Source organism: Anthonomus grandis, chromosome 13 (genome assembly GCF_022605725.1).
Source record: "Anthonomus grandis grandis chromosome 13, icAntGran1.3, whole genome shotgun sequence".
NCBI classification, from domain to species: Eukaryota; Metazoa; Arthropoda; class Insecta; order Coleoptera; family Curculionidae; genus Anthonomus; species Anthonomus grandis.
In genome coordinates this window covers 26,493,245-26,517,934 of record NC_065558.1, presented here as the reverse complement: position 1 = coordinate 26,517,934, position 24,690 = coordinate 26,493,245, and the positions used below count along the sequence as shown (strand labels likewise).

The 24,690-nt window shown below is 34.1% G+C and overlaps 1 protein-coding gene across 2 annotated transcripts in view; it reads right to left on the bottom strand.

The window, feature by feature from the left end:
* Positions 1–930: 930 nt before the first annotated feature.
* The window catches only part of LOC126744117 (putative nuclease HARBI1), a 47,067-nt gene continuing 23,307 nt past the window's right edge, over positions 931–24,690 (bottom strand). The window contains exons 1-2 of one of the 2 annotated variants that reach the window (XM_050451466.1): positions 3,234–5,380; positions 931–2,254 (exon numbers count right to left, since the gene is read on the bottom strand). In XM_050451466.1, coding sequence (XP_050307423.1) covers positions 1,390–2,254; positions 3,234–3,349 — 981 coding nt within the window. In that variant the 5' untranslated portion in view covers positions 3,350–5,380 and the 3' untranslated portion in view covers positions 931–1,389. Of the gene's footprint in view, positions 2,255–3,233; positions 5,381–24,690 lie in introns of those variants that run through there. The other variant, XR_007663060.1, reaches the window with a different exon arrangement.

Below are 24,690 nucleotides of genomic sequence, written 5' to 3'. Positions count from 1 at the left end.
ATATATCTGGTCATATCTGACCATCCCCTTGCGTCCCGTCGCCCGCAGAGGCCGCAATTCGCTGCTGCCGAGTGCCGACTAGTCTACACTTGTTATCCAAAGTTTGTTTATTTGTTTGGAATGTGTTTGTTTTTTTGGTTTAGAAAACTGTGCTTATAATGGAACAATTAATTGAAAGTGTGAGAAAATACCCATGTTTATGGAAAGTGGATACAGAAGACTATAAAAACAATGAAATTAAAGAAGCTGCTTGGAGAAAAGTTGTTGCCGAATGCGGTATAACTGATGGTAGGTGCCTATTTATTTAATATTATTTTAATTTAGGTAGAGTGCGGTAATTATTCACTTACTTACCTCATATTTCGTTTTTTAAAATATAGACTTTTTTTAAATACATAGTTCATGTACAAGGTGGCCCGTTTATTATGGGCCTATGTCTTTTCTCGGAATCTACAGGGTGTACAAAAAAAGTTTAAATACAAAAGTTTTATAGTTCCAAGTATATTTTTTAAATATTTGGGTTTTAATAATACAGGGTGTTCAAAAAATGCCGTACTGACTTTAACATAAAAATCTTAAATGGGACACCTTATATATTATTAAATTTTTGGATTTTATGCAACTTTCTAAAAACTTTAATGTATCACATGTAATATTTTATTCAACAGTTTTTAAAATACAGGGTGTTAAAAATTGCACTTTTTATGACTTTAAAAGGTTCTAAAGTTAATTCTATTAAAGATAGAGAAAAACGGAGCTTACTTTCCTATCTTAACTTTTTATTACCCATCTTGTGAGATACATGGCAAGTGCAAATTTTAGGACCCTGTATTTTAAAAACATTTGAAGAAAATATGACGTGTGATACATTAAAGTTTTTGAAATTTTGCATAGAATCCAAAAATGTAATAATATATAGGATTAACACACATTCACACATACACACATACACGGCAAGTTAAATAAAAGCTTGTAAAATATACTTGGTAATATAAAACTTTTGTATTAAAACTTTTTTGTACACCCTGTAGATTCCGAGAAAAGACATAGGCCCATAATAAACGGGCCACCTTGTACAATGCTTTACCTTACATTATCAGTGAATATAAAGTAAACAGAGCAAACCTTTATAACCAAAATGAAGTTTACAAAAGTTCTTTAGAATTTGCTCTACTTTGAATGCCACGGAATTTGAACAATTACCTTTGTTGTAGATACAAACCATAATTTGCTTTTATATGTATCTTGATTTCAGTGGTTAAACAAATACTTAAATTTACTTATTTTTTCTTTTTAATTATTATTCTATGGATATACATATTATGTATTAAGTAGGTATAACAAATTAAAAAAGGACATTATAAGGACATTTTAGATATTAATTAATATCTACAATAGTATATTTGAAACCCGTGTACTTTGCCAAGGAACTGCTCCTATGCCATTAAAATATTGACAGAATTCTTCCCTTACAAAAAAACTGTCATTGGAACACCGAAATCCACAATGGGCTAATGGCGTTAGTTGCCTATCATCGAGGGCTTCAATATCATCTCGCATGTCATAAAAATTATGTTTAATTAAATAATTGTGTAAAGCGCACGTCGTCAATGGTGTTCTAAATATCCTAAATCGAGCCGCTAAAATCTCAAAGGCATTTTCCACTACCCTGCGTGCTCTGCAGAGACGGTAGTTATATATTCTTTTAGAGTCCGATAAGTTCGATTGTGGATATGCACGCATTAAATTAGTCATCAGCGGAAACGCTTCATCGCCCACAAAAACATATGGTATTTCTACTCCCCCTGGATATAACGGCTCATCAGATGGTAAATTTAATCCCCCAGTTCTTAATTTTCTTCCAAAGGTACTATCGTTTAAGATTCCACTGTCGCTAAATCTCCCCATAGATCCTACGTCTATATAAATAAATTTTCTGTTGGAATCCACAACTGCTAACAAAACAATGGAAAATGTTTTTTTGTAATTAAAAAAACTTGAGCCCGAGTTAGGCGGCGCTTTTATGGTTACATGTTTGCCGTCAATTGCACCGACGCAATGATCAAACTGACAATTATCCTTAAAACCTTTTGCGATTTCTTTCCAGTCATTAGTGTTTGGCTCTTCGAGTACCTGGGATTGCAAGCGCTCCCACAATGCTTGACATACTTCTTCTACAATCTTCGACACCGTTCTTTCCCCCATCCTGTAACTATAAGCAATTGATCTAAACGTGTCTCCAGCAGCTAGAAATCTGAAAAAAAATTTTGTTTCAGTGAAAGAAGCAAAGCTCGTGTGGAAGAAACTGCGAGATGGCCATAGGCAAGCACTAAATAAACGAAAAACAACGACAGGGCAAGCTGCAAATAGTGACACCAGGCCCTGGAAATATGAATATCAAATGAATTTTCTACTTCCGCATCTCACGAATCGTCAAAGAAGTACCAACGCTGTTGTAACCAACGTCATTGTAACCAACGATGCGGTAACCAACGTCACTGAGACACAAGATGCCACTGAAACTGCTGAAAATATTGAAGGAAACTCTGAATTACAGGCATCACAACAGAATACAACAAATCAGCCATCACAGCAAACCCATAAGACACCGCGAGCTAACAGAAAAACCGACAAAATTACTGCCTATCTTGAGCAAGAGCAAAAACGACGGGAACTCAGATCCATTGACAGAGACTTGTTTAGAAGAAAATTACTTGAAAATAATTTAAAACCAAAGGAAGATACAGCCCTAAAAAAGTTTTTTGATACATTTATGACGAAACTAACAAGCTTTCCGACTATTTGCAAGTAAAGGTTCAGGGGCAGATATTTAATAGTGTTATGGAGGCCCGTAAAGAACAACTTCACAATAAACGTCCATGTCAAGATCAAGTCTTTTCAAATGAGCAACAATATACACGACATCTTGTGCCTCTTCCATGTTCTTCACTTACGACAGACTCTTCTGTTTCATATTCTGACGTGCACTCCCCAAATACTTTACCATCGACTCTATCGCGTCCTTCCTCATCAAACGCCCAATGGCCCCAAAACAACGTTACCTCTCCAGACCCACATGAACATGAAAATGACGACCTACGAAGTTACTTAAGTAATGATGCAACATATCGCGATATGTAGTTCTTATTTTTTGTTCTACTACTCGTATGTTATATGAATAAAGTAATTCCTTATAAAGTGTTTGTATTCATAATGTCAGTTCTATGACTTACCTTAAAGTAACTGCTAATCGCTCTAATGAACTAATACTTTCTCTAATATTTGTGTTTGTCTTCTTTATGTCATCTTTTATTAACTCATGAAGTTGGAAAAACTTATTTCTGTCCATTCGAAAATAATTTGTAAATTTTTCATCATCCAAATCATTAAATAGCGAAAATTCACCGCGTGATTTTCTAAATTTGATATGATTACTTATCCAGTATTTTCTTTTATGTTATAATATATATTATATTATCGCACACCGTGTGCAGCCGGCTTAATACTGCATAGGTTCCTAATATCGGACATTACTCTAAATCTGTAATATCACAGCGCCATCTCGTAACTTCCATAGTAATCAAGAGAACTATTGCGCAGATCATTTCCTACAAGAATTACAGAATCCTATCATTGTTTATAAAACGTCATTTTGCTACTGTAACGGTTTTCGATGTGCATAGATTTTAACAGTGTATAATTTTTGGCGTTATTTCTGGAAAAGGTAGGTTAAATTATTTGTTTGTTACATACCATATCATTAAGTAGATTGCAGAAGATACCTTTTAATGTATAAATTGCTTCTGTGAACTATTTTTTAAATTTAAAAAAAAACGGTAAATTTAGTGAGGTTATGTACCGTAATATCGGATACTTTTGGTTTCCTAATATCGTATAGTATCCGATATTTGGAACCAGTTTTCTGGAGCTGCTTTTAAATGAATCAACTGATTTTCTGTCATAGATACTTGCGTTTTACTATCTTTTTTTTAATAATAAATGAGAATAAATTTCATATACCATATTATTATGCTTTTAACCTTGATTAAGGCGGTTTTTTGCTTTTTTTTTCTAGATGAACGGAAAACAAGAGAAAGGTCGTAAAACATGGGATGCAAGAGCCATGGAGCTTGCGGTAAATGCTGTTAGAAGCAAAGAAATGGGATATTTAAAAGCGTCAAAAATATATAAAGTTCCAAGAAGTACCCTTGTTGATTACGTAAAATCAGACAAGCCAATAGAAGTATTAACAGCTACGAAATTAGGAAGAAGACCTGCGCTAAGCAACGAAATTGAAAATCTGTTAGTTACATATTGTTTAGATATGGAGAAACGGTTTTATGGACTAAGAGCTTCCGATATTAGAAGGCTAGCGTTTCAGCTAGCTATCCAGAACGGGCTATAACACCCTTTTTCTATGACGAAATCAAGGGCAGGAAAAAAGTGGCATAAAGGGTTTTTAAAGAGACATCCTGAACTAAGTTTTAGAAAGCCACAGGGTGTATCTGCAGCTCGCATAAAAGGGTTTACTCAAGAAAATTGCGCGGCCTTTTTTGATCTGTTAGAGCCAGCCTTAGCAGAAATCAAATTAAATCCAGCCAGATTATTTAATGTAGATGAAACAGGCATTACAACTGTTCAACACAAACATTCAAGGGTTCTCAGCTTACGAGGTAAAAGGCAAGATGGGGCCTTGACGACATCCGAAAGGGGAGCTCTTGTTACTGTAGTGACTTGTATGAGCGCTACCGGAATATATGTGCCACCTATGCTAGTATTTCCTAGAAAAAATATGACGCCTGAACTTCTAAATGGAGCACCGCCAGGAACGATCGCCAGATGTCATCCTTCCGGTTGGATTCAGCATGATCTGTTTACAGCTTGGTTAACACATTTTATAAAGCATGTTAAACCAGCAAAGGGCGATCCAATGGTTTTAATATTAGACGCGCACTACTCTCATACGCGCAACATCCCTTTAATTGATTTAGCAAGGGAAAACTATATGCATATTTTATGTCTGCCTCCTCATTCGATACATAAGATACAACCCCTAGACGTAGCTTTTATGTCTCCATTTAAAACATATTATGCATTGGAGATTGAATCATGGCTCAAAAATAACCCAGGAAGGGTAGTAACTCACTATCAGGTCGCTGAGCTGCTAGGGAGAGCATACCTACGTGCTGCAAGCGTTGAAGTGGCCGTAAATGGTTTTAGAAAATGTGGAATTTTTCCGCTCAACAGGCATATATTCCTAGACGATGATTTTGCTATTCATTCCCAACGTGAAAGAACCCCCCGCCACCACCCAAACAACTTGATGAGAACAGGCCAGAATCGGAGGAAATAGAAAGCGAAGATGAAATACCTCTATCTTCTATGAGGGACAGGATTAAAACACCTATGCTATCCCCACAAAACCCTTAATAAATAGCTTCACCACTCCTTCTACAAACAGAAAGTTGGTGAAACCGACAGATATCAGCCCTATACCTAGTTGCTCGTACACGTCCGGATCTACGAATAAGCGAGGAAGACGTGGCACTACTGCATTAATAACTGGATCGCCTTATAAATCAGAACTGGAAGAAGCTTTAAACAAAAAAAAATTAAAAACAGTTCCGATTAACACTGAACCTTAGGGGTCAAAACCTAAAACACAAAAGCTAAACCAAAAAAAAATGGTAAAGGGAAGGGAAAAGCTAAAAAACCTCTCACCTAATCCAGTGATGATGACACTGATACTGAATTGTAGTTAGTAGACAGTGACGATGATGTGGACAGAGATGCCGAAGACGCCGAGTGTCTCTATTACAATAATTTTTATTCAGAGGACAGAGCAGGGGAAAAGTGGATCAGATGCAATCAACGCTTTCGTTGGTGCCATGAAGAATGTGCAGGAACTGACAAAAATCTATGGTTTATTTGTGAGATGTGCTTAGATTAACTTTAAGGTTTTTCATTAAGTTTTTGAACGTATTTTCAATTTAATATTAATAAAAATCTAAACAAATACCTATGCTTTTTATTTTAAACGTTTAAGTTCCGAATGTCGGATATATGCGATACTAGGAACACCTACTATCCGATATAAGGAACCCAATTTCAAAATAATAATTTATGCACTGTTATGTTTTTTTTACCTTTTGTGAAAGTTAGAGCCAGTTAGAGCTATTTCGTGTCACATAATGAAAGAACATATATCATCCTAACCGTTTTTAACATGCAATTAATTTATGTGGTATGTAGGTATTTTTTGTTAATTAAAAGAAAAAAGTATCCGATAATAGGCAACTTTCCTCTATTGCAGAAATTCAAAAACAACCGAGAAGACCTAAAAGATCTGGTGGTTTTTGCACATGGAATGTCTGGCCAACACAACGTCTGCTTTTTTTAGAAGGGGAAAGATAAAAATCTTTCAATGTTTAGACAATGTAGAGTTTCGAAAAACAGTATCTACACTGCAACGCAAAATTACCGCATAATTTTAAAACGACTGATTTTTTTAAAATCTACACCAATGCCTTTAAAATATTTCTTTACATCGTTTTATAAATTTTGAAACATTTTTAGGTACGCATTAAATAATTAACACTAATTTCGGTAAAGCGCATTTTCGCCATTTATATGTGTGTAGTTTCAGTTGCACGTAGTACTGAAAACAGTAAACTGTTTTACATATTCTTGCAGTCTATAATGACCCAAAACATTTGTGAAAATAGAAATTTATCAGCTGAGGAATGTGCTGTTGCCATAGCGCTTGTGGAAGAAGGCTTGTCGCAAGTTCAAGTAGCGTTTCGACTCGGAGTGGCTTAATCTACGGTATCCAGAGCACTGGCACGATATCGGGAGACTAACACTAACCAAAGAAGACCTGGACAGGGTCGTAATCGTTTGACAACCGATAATCAAGACCGATTTTTGCGATTGCAGGCTTACAAACTTGATTTGTTACAAGCACTTCACTCCAGCAGGCATTTTTCCATAGATATAATTTCCATATTGATCAAGATACAGTGCTAAGAAGGTTGGCAGAAAGCGAAAGTACTCCCTATCGTGCTGCAACTGGTCCCCTTCTAACCGCAGCCCATCGAAGGCAGCCTTTTTACTTTTCCCGAGATCATTTAAACTGGGGAGGGCGTGAATAGAGCAATGTCTTGTATTGTGATGAGCCAAGATTTTGTCTTTTTAGTGAGGACCGCCGAAGAAGAGTATATCGATACCCTAGCCAGCGATATACCCAGTGTAACAAAGTTGGAACCACTAGTTATGGTGGAGGATCTGTCATGCTATGAGGTGGCATTAGTTTAGAAGCCCACACGGAATTATTCATAATTGATAGAGGTCGTCTGACAGCTGATCGATACATTAGACACATTTTAGAACAGCATGTAGCACCATACGCCTCTTTGTTGGGCAGGATTTTTTTATTTATGCACGATAATGCACGCCCACACGTGGCGGGAATGGTAAAGTCCAATTCAGAGATCTATTAGAATCTTTGATGTGTCGCAGAGGCCGCACTAACTAGTCCGTGCGCCTATGTCGTATTTATTGTCGCATGATATACATGTTTAAATGGTAAGATTTTATATAGTTTATCTATGAAATCATTTTAAATATACGTAAAACCGCATGTTTTATACTATTTTTTATTTTTCTTTCGAAAATGTCCATTTTTAGAAAGAAAATAATATCACAAGAAAATAATATCAAAAAATTGACCGCGGACTAAAATCCAAGCATCTTACAAAATATTTTAAACACTCCCAGCACTCACAGACTTGTCACCTCTTTTTAGCCAGTCTATTAAACAAAGATAAAACATCTGCGTTCTGGCGATTCCTACTTTAGGCTGTGCAAGTAATTGTGTATCTCTCTCTATCCCACTGGTTTTGAGAATTACGGGGCCGTACCCAGATAAATTTATGGGCTGTTTTTGTATTACTTTTGACGTGTTTTTGAAGAAATCTTTAAGGATGGGTCTATCACATTTAATAGTTGGGAGGGAGGTCAGGTGAGGTCATTATTATTTGATGGATTTTGCTGGTTTTCCTTTTTCCCCTTTTATGAAATTGGTGAATTTAGAATTTGGCCTGTATTCGTCTAAATTTTTTTCAGTTTTTACTGTGAGGAAGTGTGTTTTTTTATTTGTGTTTGTGGATTTGTTTTAGTATTATAACTGCCCCTGTTTGCCCTTCAGTGACACAATAAAGACTACTTCTTCCACCATTCTCTGGGAAAAACCCTTTTTTGCTATAGTAAGAAAAACACTGTTTTTATTAAGAAAATAAGTCTGAAATTTTGTTTTTTACAGCTTACTTCCTTCTGTTGTCGCAGTTGAGGATCAAATTTCGTGTTTGTCTAGGAATTTTTTTTGACGAAGAAATTTACAACAAAAGTTACATTTTTTTCTTACTTAATAATAACCACAGTAATTTTTTCAAGAAGGTAAATTTTGCAATTATTGATTTATGGATTACTCTGAAGATTTTTTTAGTCTTTTTTAAAGAAATGACTAAAATCCGCTTGCTAAAAGCCCAGAACATTGAAATTTCATCCCAGGAGTGCCCGTGCGAAAAAAAACATTTGTCCCTTATTGGCACCCCAATATTTTTAAATCAATATTTTTTCAATTATTGATTTATGGCCATCTCTTTTCTGAAGAAATGATTGGAATTTATTCATTAAATGTCAAGACAATTGAATTTTCATTCCACGAGTGCCTGTAAAAAATAAAATAATTTGTCCCTTATTGACACAATAATATCTTGAGTTCTAGTAGTCAAGATTTTGAAATTATTGATTTATGGACTACTCTGAAGACTTTTTTAGTCTTTTCTGAAGAAACGCTTGAAATTCATTTACTAAAAGTCAAAAAATTGGATTTTTTATTCCAGGAGTGCCTGTAAGAAAAAAAATAATTTGTCTCTTATTGGCCCGCCAATATCTTGAATTCTAGTAGTAAAAATTTCGTTATTATTGATTTATTGACTACTTTGAAGACTTTCCTAGTCTTTTCTATAAAAATAACTGAAATTTAATAACTAAAAGTCGGAAGAAAATAGACATTTTATTCCAGAAGGAAAAAATTTGTCTCTTATTGGCATCTTACTTATGGAACAATACAAACCAATGTCGAACTCTTAGATTTTGATGTAGCGAATGACGTGATCCTGTTTTGTTTGCCCAGCCTCACCACTCATTGGCTCCAACCGCTTGATCGCTCATTCTTTAAGCCCTTGAAAGCTTATTGGGCTCAAACTTGTCAAAACTGGGTACATAACAATCCTGGTCGAAAACTAAGCCGATTGCAATTTGCCCAACTATAAAATATTGCCTGGTGTAAGGCTGCAACAATTCAAAACGGGACTTCCGGTTTTAGAACCTGTGGGATTTACCCTTTTAATCCCGAAAAAATTCCCGATTATGCTTTTATGGTCAACGACGAACCGTCGATTGAAAATAGTCTTAACCCAGAAGAGATTTCCAGTGAGGAGGAAAATGATCCCAGACCATGTCACTGCAGTTGAGGAACCTGAAGATACGAATCCCTTTGAAGCAATTTTACCGGCTCCACGCGTCGAACCAGGACCAAGTGGCTATAAACGGAAACAACATGCCGAGATACTAACTTCACCAGAAACAATTTCTGCAAAACGGGCAAAGAAAGAAGAAAAGAACAGAAAATTAAAACAAAAAGAAGAACGGAAAAAAATACAAAATATTAAGAAAACGAAGAAAACCGAAGCCGAGCGAAGATACCAAAGAAGAAAACCAAAGAACTACCAAGCCCTTCTTCGTCAAATACCAAAACAGAAGTAGTAACGCAGGAAAGCGACGAATCCGAAGTCGATATTGGTGAATCAGAGTTTTGCGCACAATGTCATGGATCATTTTACGAAAAAAAGGTCCCAGATGCGACTGGCTTCAGTGCGTGACATGTATGAAATGGATCCATGAGATATGTACGAAATCTGACAGATTTTGCGAAGAATGTACGCCATTATCCGAATTTGCTTAAAGAAACAGTTAAATTAGAGGATATCTACTAGTAGCCACTAGGAATTATATTAATAAGTTTTCATGTTTTGTATTTGACTTCTTTCATTAGAAATAATTTTTTTTTTTTTGGATCATTAGCATTTTTTATTAAAAAAAACTCCTAATTCCTAATTTTTACATAACGAAAACATGTTGCCATATTACCCTGAGCTAGATGCCATATTACCCGCACCTATGGGTAATATCGTAATACCGTATCATTGGACATTTATGATTATACTCTTTCTGACGACGAGAATATGGCAACGAGAGTTTTCACGTCGCAAACCTACATCGGTACGCTCTAAGGTTCAGTGTTCGTATTGCGAGTAGGTCCGATGGAGGTCAGAATGTGAGCGATTGACATTTATGTTGCCATATTTCCCCGCTTTATATGGCCAATCTTTTAAAATTTTAAATTATGCGGTAATTTTGCGGTGCAGTGTATATTTGACGATCCTCGAGCAAACCGGAATTCTGTTGCACATGCTGAGGAAACAGTTGTATTGCATCTCTACAATAAAGAAGGTCTTAAAGTTGATCTGCACGAATTAAGATATTATTTGTACAAACAAATAGTTGCCAAGTGATTATTATAGAATAGTTTTCAGGTCTCATTTTTACCACCTACTACAAACGCAACTAGACAGCATTCTGATCGTGTTTATTTACAAGGACAGCGCTGGATGGGAAACGATCTACCACCTTGTGAATGGAGTTTAAAAAAATATGATACGAAAATATTCCGGTAGGAACGAAGTAACCCTCTGCGCCGGATGAATTCCTATATCTTATTAGCTGCGGTTGTAAAAAGGGATGCGAGCGTAATTGTGAGTGTCTTAAAGCAGGCTTGACGTGTTCGGCCATGTGACGGCATTGTATTGGACAGTCTTGTGAAAATTTATCCGAATTTTCCTATGATGATGACAATCTAATGTAATAATAAACGTTAGTTTCTAATAAATTTTGGATTTTGCGTAATAAATGTAATGACTTCACCGATCTCCTAAAAAATGAGGGATTCAGTTTAAGTAAAGGGGTGGAGGGTTTATGAAATGCCTATTTTGCTGTAAAAAATGCTCACCTTTAATAAAAACATTGTTATTATTTATGCCGATGACGATGTAAAAAGGTAAGTTGCAAAATAAACACCCTGTGGATATGAAAATAGAAGGATTTCAATATCTTAGGAAGTAAGCGGGGCAAGGGCGGGGACTTTTAAATAATGAGTCAGTATTATAACTAAAATAAATATACCAAATTTCAGATAAGTTCGTTATAAACCATTTTGTGTCTTGAGCTTCTATTTGCCTAATATTCCTGCGCCAAGTAAAGCAGTTTTTTACCTTGCCAATGGAAGAATATTTAATGTGGATGAAACAGGTGTAACGAATGTTCCTAAAACGCAGAAAGAGCCCAGCTAGTCACGACTGTTTTTTGATTTGGAGCGGATGAATCCCTACACGCCTCGCATGTTTGTGTTTCCAGGAAAACGACTGAAACCAAAATTAATGAACAATAGAACCACATAATCAATTGGATTCAAAAAACAGTATTAACAAATGTTTCAAGTTAGTAAAATTTTTAACAGCTACCAAAGATAATCCAGTCTTCTAGATGAGCATGCGGGTCACTATCCATAGTGGCCACAATGCATTTAGAGCAACGGGGATATGGCCACCAGATCCAAATGTTCTTACGGAAGCGAACTTTTTAGCAGCAGATACAACCAACATCGATCAATTATCTGGCAGACCAATAAATTTACAACCCGAGAAAGTCAACTCTCAATGGCTCTAAGTCTCTCCCTCAACAATCGCTATCATATTTAGTTCGAAATGAGAGCGACGATTCTGATGAACTAATTCCATTGACCTAAATTGGTAAACGTACATTATCAACAGTTCAAAATATGATTAAGATTCTAAAAAAGGTGACTTAGTGGCGTCAACGGGTAGTGTTGATGATCTTCCGTTTGCTGGCCGCCATTATTTATTTATTTATTTCAATATACGGCAAGGCATGTTAACAAAGACAATAATAGATAATACAAAATACTAGATATATAACAATACAAATTTAAATATAATACTAGAACTCAACAAAAAATATACCAAGATAAGACCTCTGAAGAAACAATCATCAACAAGGCTAAAAACTTAACACTATCCAAGGGACGTAGGTAAGTCTAAGATTATTTATTTTTGATTTGAATGGCCGTAAGCCGCTGGAAAATCGATCCAAATTCATTAAAGAAACGCAAAGTCCTAGTCAGTGGAGAAAATATTATCGATGTGCTCCCAGCCATGTTCTTTTAGGTCTACGTGAATTAAACACAAAAACAAGGTTAAGCTATTATTACTTCTTCTCCATACTAAAGAGCTCAAAGTTAAAAATGAAGCTAAAAGAAATATCGCTTTTGGTGATTCGGTTGATAAATCATCTGATGAGAAGAAAGATGCGCTGTGATTATACTACCAATATTCTTATTCTAAATCCACAGAAGGTTGGATTTAGTGTTCAGTTTGTAAGTTGTTGGCACACTGTTCGTTCCCTGGTAGAGAGGATATAGGCAGTGGGGTTGTTTTTGTGTGTTAAAACTACGCGTAATGTTATAATTGAGATTATAATGTTAAATGTGCCTATAGGCCTCCATTTTGTTAATATTCATTATATCTTTACGTTTGGTCCATTTTACCTGCTACTTCGTTTTTTTTTTCGTTTTTCGCAAAAAAAAATTAGTTTCTTCAAGTGTCGGTTTTGTCTTGGGTTCCCTATTTTTATATATTTTTTAGATTTTGAGGAACGATCCCTGCTGAGAGTAATAACTTATGATCTGTTCGTACGAGTAAAAAAGCAACTATCTTGTTTCTTTTCTTTTACTTACTTAGGTAAGTAAATTCGTATTTTTATGCATTGTGTTTCTATTACGTAAGTGTAAAATCTTGATAGTAGTTTTCTAATTAAGTAATTTTCTGAAAGCTTAATGATTTGGGACTTGCAGCTACTTGTGAAATGGCAATTCCATTGACAGTTATTTTCTTGTCCGAAATTTAAAAAAACGGTTAACATTTTATACTAAATTTATCTATCCAGACATGGATGGATACAGTGCGAGTCTGTAACTTGGAATAAATTCGATAATAAATAAATGAGAGCGTGTTCAGAAAAAGGCTCGGACAAGTTAATTGAGATTGTAAGTTGCGCATTTTTTACAATAAAATTTTTTTATACAATGTGTGCCATATATGCGGTGCTAATACCAACTTTCTTATTTTAAATGGGACATATGTACATTTTTTGATTTTCCACAAAATTCTAAACATTTTGATGTATCACATGCCATACCTTTATTTGATTGTTTTTAAGATACAGGTTAAAGAAAACGTATTTCATAAACTTAATGAGGGTTCTTTTAAATCTTTTTCTTTAAAAAGTGTTTAGAGTGTAAACCATTTTCTATTTGGCAATGCGCTAAACGTACTAAAAATTCATTTTGAACGTTTCTTATGCATTCTGGAGAAATGTTTCGACTCTCTTGCCTTATTCTAGTTTTCAACTCCTCAATATTTGCCGGTTTGGTCACATAAACTTTGGATTTGAAACATCCCCATAGGAAAAAATCCAGCAGAGTCAAATCGGGCGATCTTGGTGGCGATTCAAAAGGTCCTCTCGTGCCAATCCATCTGCCTGGAAGAATAGTATCCAGATAGTTTCGAACAGGTCTTGCAAAGTGGAGAGGCGCACCATCTTGCTGAAACCAGATGTTTCTATTCGGCATATCAGCTTCTATTGGATTTTCCCGAAACTGTTTTCAATTTTGCTTATAGTACTTGTGAGATATGGGTGGTAAATCAGGATACTACTACTGTCTGAATAAATGCAAAACTTCATTTTGGGTTCTTGTTCTATCTCCGTACCCAATCATTATTAAGATTTGAATCTTGTGCTTTTCACTTAAATAGCCCATTTCGTAAAAAAATTAAAAGAAACTTAAATCTGATTAGCCAACAGTAAAAGATGTGCCTTATCTTGCAGCAGTGTCCAAAATTATAGAAATGCTACATTTTTATAGGACATTCATAAAATACATTACAAAAAAACCTGTTTACTGAAACGCTTATTTTTTGAATTTAAAACATTTTTAAAATAAAAAATAAAAACTTAAAAACAGGTGAATAAAGGTTTTTGGAACTTGAAAGTGTTTGGAATTTTGTGGAGAATCTAAAAATATAATAACATATAGGGTGTTAAAATAAGAAAGTTGGTATTAGCCCCGCCTACATGGCACACCCTGTATAAAAACTTTCTATTGTAAAACAAGCGCAACTTACAATTTCAATTGACCTGTCCGAGCGTTTTTCCGAATACGCTTCCATTTATTTATTATTGAATTTATTCCAAGTTACAGACTCGCACTGTATAATGTTTTTATTTCCAGGCAAATCTGGTTCTCCGAAAATTTGTTTCCATAGAAACACACTAGTCGACACTTGCTTAGTAAGGCTTATGTAATTCGGAAAAAGTTGTGTATCTCCTTAAAATGGCAACCAACTTGAAATTTTTTATATGTACAGGGTGGCCAAATAAGCGAGGTAAGCGGCTGTATCTCAGGACCTGTACATCTGGCAACAATGGAATTTTTATTATTATTATAAACGTGGCTGTGAGAAAATTCTGGAAATTATTTTTAAGTTCCGTATTTCACCGCAAGAGGGCGCAACTAAAAATTATATAAAAGAAACGTCTTTTTCTCCGAAAACTTAAGTATTAACTTATACTTTTGATATTATTTTTAGTAAGCCTAGATAATTTGCTATAATTTTGATTTTATGAATCATTGACGTACGAACGATAGTAGGGGTGGGGGAAGCTATTTAAAGTGGAATCATTAAAATTGGTGTAAATTCTAAACCACTTATTCGATTTAAGCGATTCAAAATTTATTTGCGAGATAAATGTAGCTGCTTTAAAAGTCTGATCTCATCACTACCCTGTAGTTCCTAATAAAACCGCCAGAGGGCACAATTTGTAATAATTCCAGTTTTTTTCATTTGGCTCCAAAAATCAAATTAAATGGTATATTTTTGACATCCTATTTAAAAAGTAAATAAGATTTGCAAAAGTACTGTGAAAGAAAATCGCACGATGATATCTTTGCTCGTTTTAAAGTTATAGCGAATTAAAGTTTTTTACGCACCGAGCCTAAACTGACGTACCGCCATCTAGTGTCGCCTAAAAATCTAATTAGTATTACCACAACTAGGATACCATGATGTTGTCATAATTAATAAATTATGAAAGTAATAATTGATTGATAAATTATAAATTAATAATACCTATGTATCACAGAATGATTGGAAGTTTATGTGACTTTCTTAAGGCGAATAATTTTATTAACGAATTTCGTTTTATATTTAAATCATGGTTCTGAAAAGAACCGATTTTAAACCCAAACATATTTGGTATTTAATGGCTCGATAGGTGTTCAAACTGCTTTCCATCATATTCCAAACAAGCTTCCAACCTTCTTTGGGTGGATAAAACTGCTGTTTCGATTTCAGCAGCTGATATTTCATTTATTGCACCACGGATTCTGTTTTCCATATCCTGTCTTGTTGTAGGTGGAGTTTGGTACACAATATCTTTTAAACGACCCCATAAGTAAAAGTCTAGGCATGTTAAGTCGGGTGACCTGGCCGGCCAAGGATATAGACTCCCCCTTCCGATCCAGCGCCCTTGAAAGTAATTATTTATATGATGCCGCACTAAACGGGAAAAATGTGCTGGGTACCCGTCCAATTGGAAATACATGGTCCGTCAATAATTCATAAACCAAAATTATAGCAAATTATCTAGGCTTACTAAAAATAATATGAAAAGTTTATAAAAAGTTAATATTTAAGTTTTCGGAGAAAAAGACGTTTCTTTTATTTAATTTTTAGTTGCGCCCTCTTGCGGTGAAATACGGAAGTTAAAAATAATTTCCAGAATTTTCTCATGGCCACTTTTATAATAATAAAAAAAAATCCATTGTTGCCAGATGTACAGGTCCTGAGATACAGCCGCTTACCTCGCTTATTTGGCCACCCTGTACAAGGATTTGATCAATGAAGGAAAATTATGTGGTTACCATATTTTGGAGTTTTCCTTGAGGGGTAATTTTTTAAATAAGAATTGATCAGGTTCGTCGTGAAGTTAAAGTCTTTATCATGAACATTATATTTTAACACATATCTTGAGGTAGGTTAAATTAGTAAGCATTCATTTATGTGGGTTAATTTTTTAAACAACTTAGAAATACACTTAAATCTAGATGCGGCTCAATACTTGGGAGAAGTAGTTACACGAATTGAATTTATCGTATTGAAAGTTAGTGGTCATACTGAGTAAAAAAGTTAGTAAATCATTCTGTGAATTCTTTATACAGAATTATTTTGCAGATGAGATCTTTAATCTCTATATTTAAGTCCCACTAAGGTGGTTGTGTATAAAAGATTTTGTTTCTTTTAATATCACAAATTGAGGATCACATTAAAACGGAATCGAGAAATCTTAGTATAATATCCCATTACGCTCAGATTCGATTAGAATATAAAATTATCATTTTATTACAGAAAAATTATAAGATTTTGAAATAAACCAAAAAATATACTATAACACGTCCTACAAAGTGTTACTTCTTCAGAGATGCCCTACTCAATTCAGGCCCTACACTTTAAAGGCTGGTGTTCCTGGTTATTTTATACCATCTGGAAAAGTACATACTTATTTAAATATGGTACAGAATAATGTAAAATATTTGATTATTGGCATTCAATTTCAAACGTTTTAAATTTAGTTTTTGACATCCACAATGGCCTGGAAAAACTGGAAATCGTGAAAGTCTTTCACACGTTTTGAATATTATTAAAACACATCTTACAAAGTGCTTCTGAACAGATGCCTTACTCAATTCAGGCTCTGGCACTTTGAAAGCTGGTGTTTTGGCATTGTATAAACTAATAAACATAATATTATCTCTTAAACAGTAAATATCTCTGTACCTTATTGATAAAATCAGGCTCACTATTTCCAGTTTGTTTTAATTTTCAAGAGTGTCTATTTTAGATAGACAAGCATAAGGGACACAAGCATAACATTAATTATTTTTCAACGTTTGTATAATAAAAATATATTTTTTTCGAAATGTCTGGGTAATTCTGAGCTTTTGATTTTCTATAATATCCAATTTGATTCGAAGAAGATCTTAGGCATCGGTGTAGAAAACTATCAGTCATACCATTTATATGTATGTATTGTTATATGTATGTATCTATCCTATTATATTGTATATATATATCCAAAAATCATAATATATCCAAATACATTAGCCGATCCCGAATTCGGATTAATTGGTAGGGTAATAAACCTATAAGGGTTGGATTTGAAAATTAAAACACAAAATACAGGAGTAACGAACCTTTTATTGGTTTATCCTATCAATAACTAATAAGCGGTATTGAAATGTATTTTTACAGGCCGGCAAGGATACCTGCGTCTGCGGGGCATAATACGGACGGGAGAAAAATCTGATCTCTTCATTAGCCCATTGGCCTGCGCAATTTTTTAAATTTTTAAAAAAATAATAGAATCTTAATACACTTAGTATGCGAAATATCTCTTGGTGTGTAAGTTACATTAAGAATAGTCTAATGGTGTTTTATAGTTTTTCTCTGTTTTAGAGTCGTCCTGTTGTGACCAGCACAACTTTAGTTTAGGAACTTAAGGACAATAATAGAAAAATGCTTAAAAACAATTATAGTGACGCCATCTAACTTTGGACTTAAATAATGTAACTGTGACGTATTAATAACGCGCGTCGCCGTCCGTCGTCCATCCCAAATCAATCAATGAGTATGCAGTATGAAGTCGTCGCTCGACCAAGTAAAAAGTAGGTCGCGGTCGCCCTTCGCACGGTCGGTCTCCGTCTTGAACTTTGCTCCCGGTTTTGGCGCGCAATAGCCGATCGGTATCTTTTATGTGCTATTTATAGCTCGCGGCGGTACTTCCCCGGTTTGTTTTAACTAAGCTTTTAGATGTTTAGTTAAGTTTTTAGTAGTGATTTGTACAACGTATAGTTTTGTAGACTATATTTTGGACCATTTTATGAATTAATCGGGTTTAATAAAGTTGTGTTAAACCAAAAGGTGCTTGATTTATTTACCAAAGTAAGGCGAACCCTTGGGCAAACCAGTGATTGGAAATATAATAAAAATCCCTCAAGAAATTAGGAGGGTCTCTGCTCCGTGCAGTAGAGCGCTAAAATTATTGTGGAACATAACCGCCACACGTCCTTTTAACCATATATATATTATATACTTACTATGTATTTATTTTGAATCTATATCATTCTAAAATTTTAATTTCAATTATTTTAACTTGTATACGTTTTTGTCATATCCCTGATGGTGGCCTAGGGCCGAAGAAGGGTCGATAGTTATTGAGAATCCTGAGGTATCAATTAAGAAAATCGATAGAAATGTAGGAGTAGTCAAAACTACACTTCATTTTATTTTGGGTAAAGAAAGATAATACCACTATAAATTTAGGATTTGCCAAAAATGGCAACTAATGGATTTCCAAAGGCGCCGGCATTTTAGTGTCTGAAAATAAGATGATGTGACAAAAGTATGGTAACTAAAAATTTGTTTTTCTTAGTTTCGATTTTTATTAAATGTTCTTTGAAAATTCAGTAGATTAAGAGAAATTCATGATAAAATGACCATCACACTAGATATGTATTACATAATGTTACAGAGACGGTGATAGCTATTTACATGCCTCTAAGTACAAGGTGTCTCAGAGAGTTTTGTAATTTTCTTTCAATTTTTGCTAAAACTATTATTTAACTTTAGAAACAAGCTTTATTTAAACATATAAAATATATTTAGTAGCAATTCATGTGTGGAAAATAACATCATCGAGATGTCATTCCTTTCGCCGCTGGCACTCTTCCAAGCGATGCCTTAGATTCTCCATTACACTTGTGCATAATTCAGGGGTAATTTCTTGCTAAATACGAGTTTTAAGCTGAATCAAATTTGTTGGGGCGTTATTCTAAACTCTGGCCAAATATTAACTTTAGGGCTATGTAATGGAGATTGATATTTTTCTGGGGGATTTTCTTCCGACCAATAACGACTATTTTGCTTATTGACATATCCATGCAAATGAAAATGTGCCTCATTCGGGACCAAAAATTCTGTCACAGTTATAAAATTCTTCTAACATTTGGTTAGCAAACATCATCAATCGTATAGGATAATATTTTTCCTTTAGTTCTTGCACGATCCAAATTTTAAAAGGATGTAGATTCAGGTATTTCTTTAAGATGCGCAAAACCCTAGATTTATATAACTGGAGAACTGCAGCATGTTTTCGCGTTGATCTGTGTGGTTATTCGGCAACTGCATCACGAACACCGTCAATATATTGACTAGCACACATTTCGTAGGAGTCCAGAAGGGTAAGTCAATAACGGTACACGATATTGTAGACATACTATACATTTATATTATCATACATTTTATATTTTTATTTACGTTAGTAAGAGTAAGTGTGTAGTTTTTGTATTTAGACGAGGTCTGATGATGCCCTAATATGGCGAAATGCGTAACCCTTTAAATAGACTACGAACATCAACGAAATAGACTAATTAATAAAAACTACGAACACCAATCCACATTGTTGGGCATCAAACCGATTCATTATTGCATCTGTCAATTCTGACAATAAATTTCCAAGGATTGCTTTACCGTTGCGAAAAAGTACGGAGTTTGATATGAACAGGCTTAAAAATTATACATAAAAGTGCAAAACTCGCCGCGACACCTTGTATTTGCTATTAGCTTTAGAAATGCACCGCCTACATAAAATGAGAAAACCGCATCTTTCATTTTAAATGACAAATTAAGTTAATGATGCTTTTTGGGTTAGGTTTAACTTACTAGGGCCTATAGCATTGTCCGATTTGACTCCAATTTAATTTTCGTTCATTTGATGTACTGCAAATTATTTTAAAAAATTTTCTGATGTATTGTTTTTTAAAAAAAATAGTCATGTCTCACTCTATCACTGTTATCTACTATCCTAATATAATTTAAATTTAGTATTTCGCACATACAAGATAGCCAAATGATCTTTTTTACAGTTTGAACATAACCAGAATTAAGAAAATACGATAACTAATAGCGTTAGCTATTGTTCTGATTTAATTTTAATTTAATTTTTAGATATAATTTGTTTAATCCTACATAATTTTTAAAAATATTTTCATGTATTGCGTTTTAAAAAAATAGTCATATCTCACTCTATTATGGTTATCTATTATTCGAATATAATTAAAAATTGGTATTTAGGTTATACAAGATAACCCAAATGATCCTTTTTAAGTTTTGGACATAACCAGGATAAAAAAAAAACGATAACTATTAGCTGCTATTGTTCCGATTTGATTTCAATTTAATTTTTAGATATAATTTGTTTAACCCTCAATGATTTTTAAAAATATTTTGAAGAATTGTGTTTTAAAAAAATACTCATATCCTTACTCTATTACGGTTATGTATTATTCAAATGTAATTTAAATTTGGTATTTAGGTTATACAAGATGACCCAAATGATTCTTTTTACGTTTTGGACATAACCAGGGTTAAGAAAATAGAACAATTAATCCCTATAATTAGTAGATATAGTAAAATGTAGCGTCAAAAAAGCACTTTATACTGCAAAAAATATTAAATGATCACCAGAATTTAAACCCCATTTTAATGTAAAATTATAACCAAACATTTTAAATCTCGTTATCCTACAAAAATAAATTACTGTAGATAAATCATTATTTACCCAAAAGAGTTTCAGGAGTACATAGTACATGAACTCCTGAAGTTTGACCTAATAATATTGTAAAAGTAAACCTCAATTGAGAACCAATAATTTATGCTGCAGAAGATTTTTCTATTATAATTTAAAATTGTTATACACTGTTCAAAAAGTGCCAGATCCAAAAGTGACATTTTCAACTGTTTTACTCTACATATTATGTTCAATAAATTTGTGAAAAAAATATATTATTCCATTTAAACAAAAGTAACTTTCTAAAATAAAATAGCATTTAAGTACATTAATTATAAGGTAAAAAACAAGTTCCAGTTGCACGCCTTTGGCGAACCGTTTTCAATGTTTATCAGTGGGTAACAATGGGCAAAACTCATAAATTGACCCAAAACCGGGTGGCACTACCTGCAATCAACGAAAAGAAAGAATTTTACATTGAAACTAATACCCAACTAAGGTAGTGGCATAAAATATTGGTGGATCACCACCCAGGTACCACTTTTGCATACCTAATGAGGTTTTATTGCTCTACACACTTCTGAAATAGAGTATAACGATCTTACAGTTGAGCAGCAGCAAGATCAAAAAATCCTCTATAAATATTTCAAAATAGCCAAAAGTAAGAACTTCGAGGCAAAAATATTAAAAAATAAATTACTAGTGAACGAAAACACTTTTAGTATAACTGAACTGAAAGAAGCTACCGGGGAAATGTTCACTGACTTCTTTATAAATAAAAAACAGTATTTCCTAACAACAGTGCTCCTGCAACACCTGAAAGGCAGACGAAAACCTCTTCTACAATTTCTGTAAGTGACGTAGCATCACCGAAGATAATACCTCAACAAACCTCTAGAAAGGAGGTAAATTCAAAAGAGGTAGTAAACGAGAGGCACAAAGAAAGGAACAGGGGACCTGAAATTAAGAGTCAAACATTATCATCTCCCGTGACGGTAGTTTCAAGAAATACTAGGCAGTCCGGAAGAACAAACTCTACGTCTTGTCAAGGAAAGGCTTAGATAGGTAGTCCTAAATTATTTTGTTGGTATTTTTGTGTAAGTAGTTTTATTTTAAATACTGTTTGTTATATGTCAATTCATTTTTATTTATTTTACTATTAATGACTTATTTTAATCAATGGCATTTAATATATGCCATTTAAATATTCGATCCCTAGTGGCAAATTTTACTGATTTTAAAGATTTTATTCAAAACACGGAATTTCATATAGTTGGTTTGACTGAAACGTGGCTTGCACAAAATTTTGATAAAAACATCATAGGTATTGACAAGTTTACTTTTATCTCACATGATCGAACGGATAATCGTAGGGGTGGTGGCGTTGCTTGCATCACATTTTTTTTAAAAGCAGTTGTAGAGCCATTAAGAAGGTCCATGTTATTCTCACTATTTAGTGTGTTAAACCATGAACAGGCTCGGTATAAAGAAGCATTTCTGGTCAAGTTGATACGGGTATTCTCAAGATAAAACTGAATTGGCCTTGTGTGTATAGGAGGTACAAAAAAATTAAATTCACCCAAAAGGTCTAGAGCATCAATTTTATTGCAGCAGAGTTTAAATAGAAAATGTTGGCTGCTTAGTATGACACCATGTTTAAGGGATAAAAAGTTAAATCTCTGAAGAAGCAAGCTATGATACAGCCTCTTGGGGGGTAAAAACCACCAGTTTTGAAGCGTTGTACATACTCGAGCCTGTCAATATGTACTCGTAGCTAGGGAACCGTACCATTGCAGCATAAAACAATTTAGATTTTATCAAGCTATTATATAAAGTAATTAGACTTTCCAAATTCAGAAAATCTTTTGTGGACCTAATGATAAAACCGAGAGTTTTTAATCATGCTTTTGCACCTTCATCTATATGTTTAATGAATGTAAGTCTCTCGTCAATTTTCACCCCCAAGTCTTTGGTGAGAGTAAATATATAGAGCTAACTCGTTCAAGAGCAAAATTACCCAGGTTGTAGTTAAAATTAAATTCATTGTGAAGGTTGGAGATTGACATAATTTTGCACTTTTTAATGTTAAGAGGCAGTTTATTTATTGAGCACCAGGATGATAAGGTGTGTATGTCTTTTTGCAGTTGAACGCAGTGGTTGTTGTTTTCTATAGTACAACATAATTTTTGGTCATCTGCAAATAAAAGACAATCAGATGTAAAACTGGATGTGTTGTCGTTAACAAAAATTGCAAAAATTAAGGGAGCAAGGTTACTCCCTTAAGGAGCACTACTCAGAGCTGGATATGAAATGGACTAATATCTACCAAGTTCAACATATTGCGATCTATCATTCAAGTAGGAGATAAAGAATTTAAGAAGATCATGATGAAATCCCATCAAAGACATTTTTTCGATAATCACACCATGGTCCAATCTGTCAAAGGCTTCAAAAAATCAGAATAAAAAATCTAGTTGTCTCTGCTTTCCAATAGGCTTGTGTGCCTTTTGTAAAAAGCGTGTAAGATTAATTACTGTAGACCTATATATTTGATTCCTAAATAAGTGAAATAGTTCATTATATACACACAGTTCAAAGACCTTTGAAAAGTTGCATGAGTTGGCCACTGTTCTGTAGTTCTCTATACACACTCCCTTGTACACTACCCTTGTGTAAAGGGTGTGTCCGGAAAAGTACATGATTCAATTGCGAATTTAAAAATATGACAGAGAGGAGTTGCAAAGCATTGTGAGCAATATCGAAGAGTAAAAGAGGGTATTTTATCATGGCCAGCCGTAGGATTACTCGGTTTTTTTTAAGTAGGTTCCGTAGACAGCATCAATCTTACCCTTAATAATCTTCCTATGCTTGGAGTATGCTATAAAATCAGTATGCAATTTATATTTTTTTGTACCTTTTATGAACTTTGTCCTTTTTTTAAGTCTCTAATAATTTCCCCTATATACCAGATAGTATAGCTAACTTTATATTTTAGGTTTATAAAGAGCATGGGCGCCGGCAGAATGTTCTTAAGGGTGGTGCATAAATTTTAAATTCGAAATAAGTAAGTTTTATAAAAAGAAAATGAATGCGCCGCAGACAAAAATTTTTTAGGTGCCACGCCCAGTTTTCGTCCAAAACTAGTTAAAAATGAACTTTAAGGTGATGTGGGTGTAGACCTTTGCACACATGCCAAACCATCAGCAAACAACCAACATCGTAAGCGCTCGAACTAATTAATAACTAATTAAATAATAATAGAATAAAAAACAACACGAAGAAATCAACTACTACCTAACAGATCTGTCTTGATTAATAATTGCAGACTACTGCGCCATCTAACCATCTATCGTTACATTGTTATCGAGCATGACCGCAGGAAAGCAACCCAACAATCCTAACATATTGCTTCCATTCCATTTAGTTTGTTTTTAGGTTAGAGTTAGGGTTTTTCCTATGCCGTACGCTCCAGGCCGTGAAACAAAAATTCAGATCTTGTTTAGTGTTTAGTACCGTAATAGGTAATAGTAATCACGTGATGTTTGAGTAAGTAAAACCTTTCTTCTTAATAGAAGATACTACCAGTAAGGATCTTCTACCAAATTCATCGTTTGAATCTACTAGCAGTTCAAGCAGCTGCATAAGTAAAGTCCAGTGCAACGATATATTAGAATGGTCACCCGTCAAAATACCAGCATTCCACCTGCCAAACAATGTCATCCACCTTCTATTTACATTGTTTGAGAAGTAAAATGCTGGTGTTTTGACGGGTGACCATTCTAATATATCATTGCACTGGACTTTACT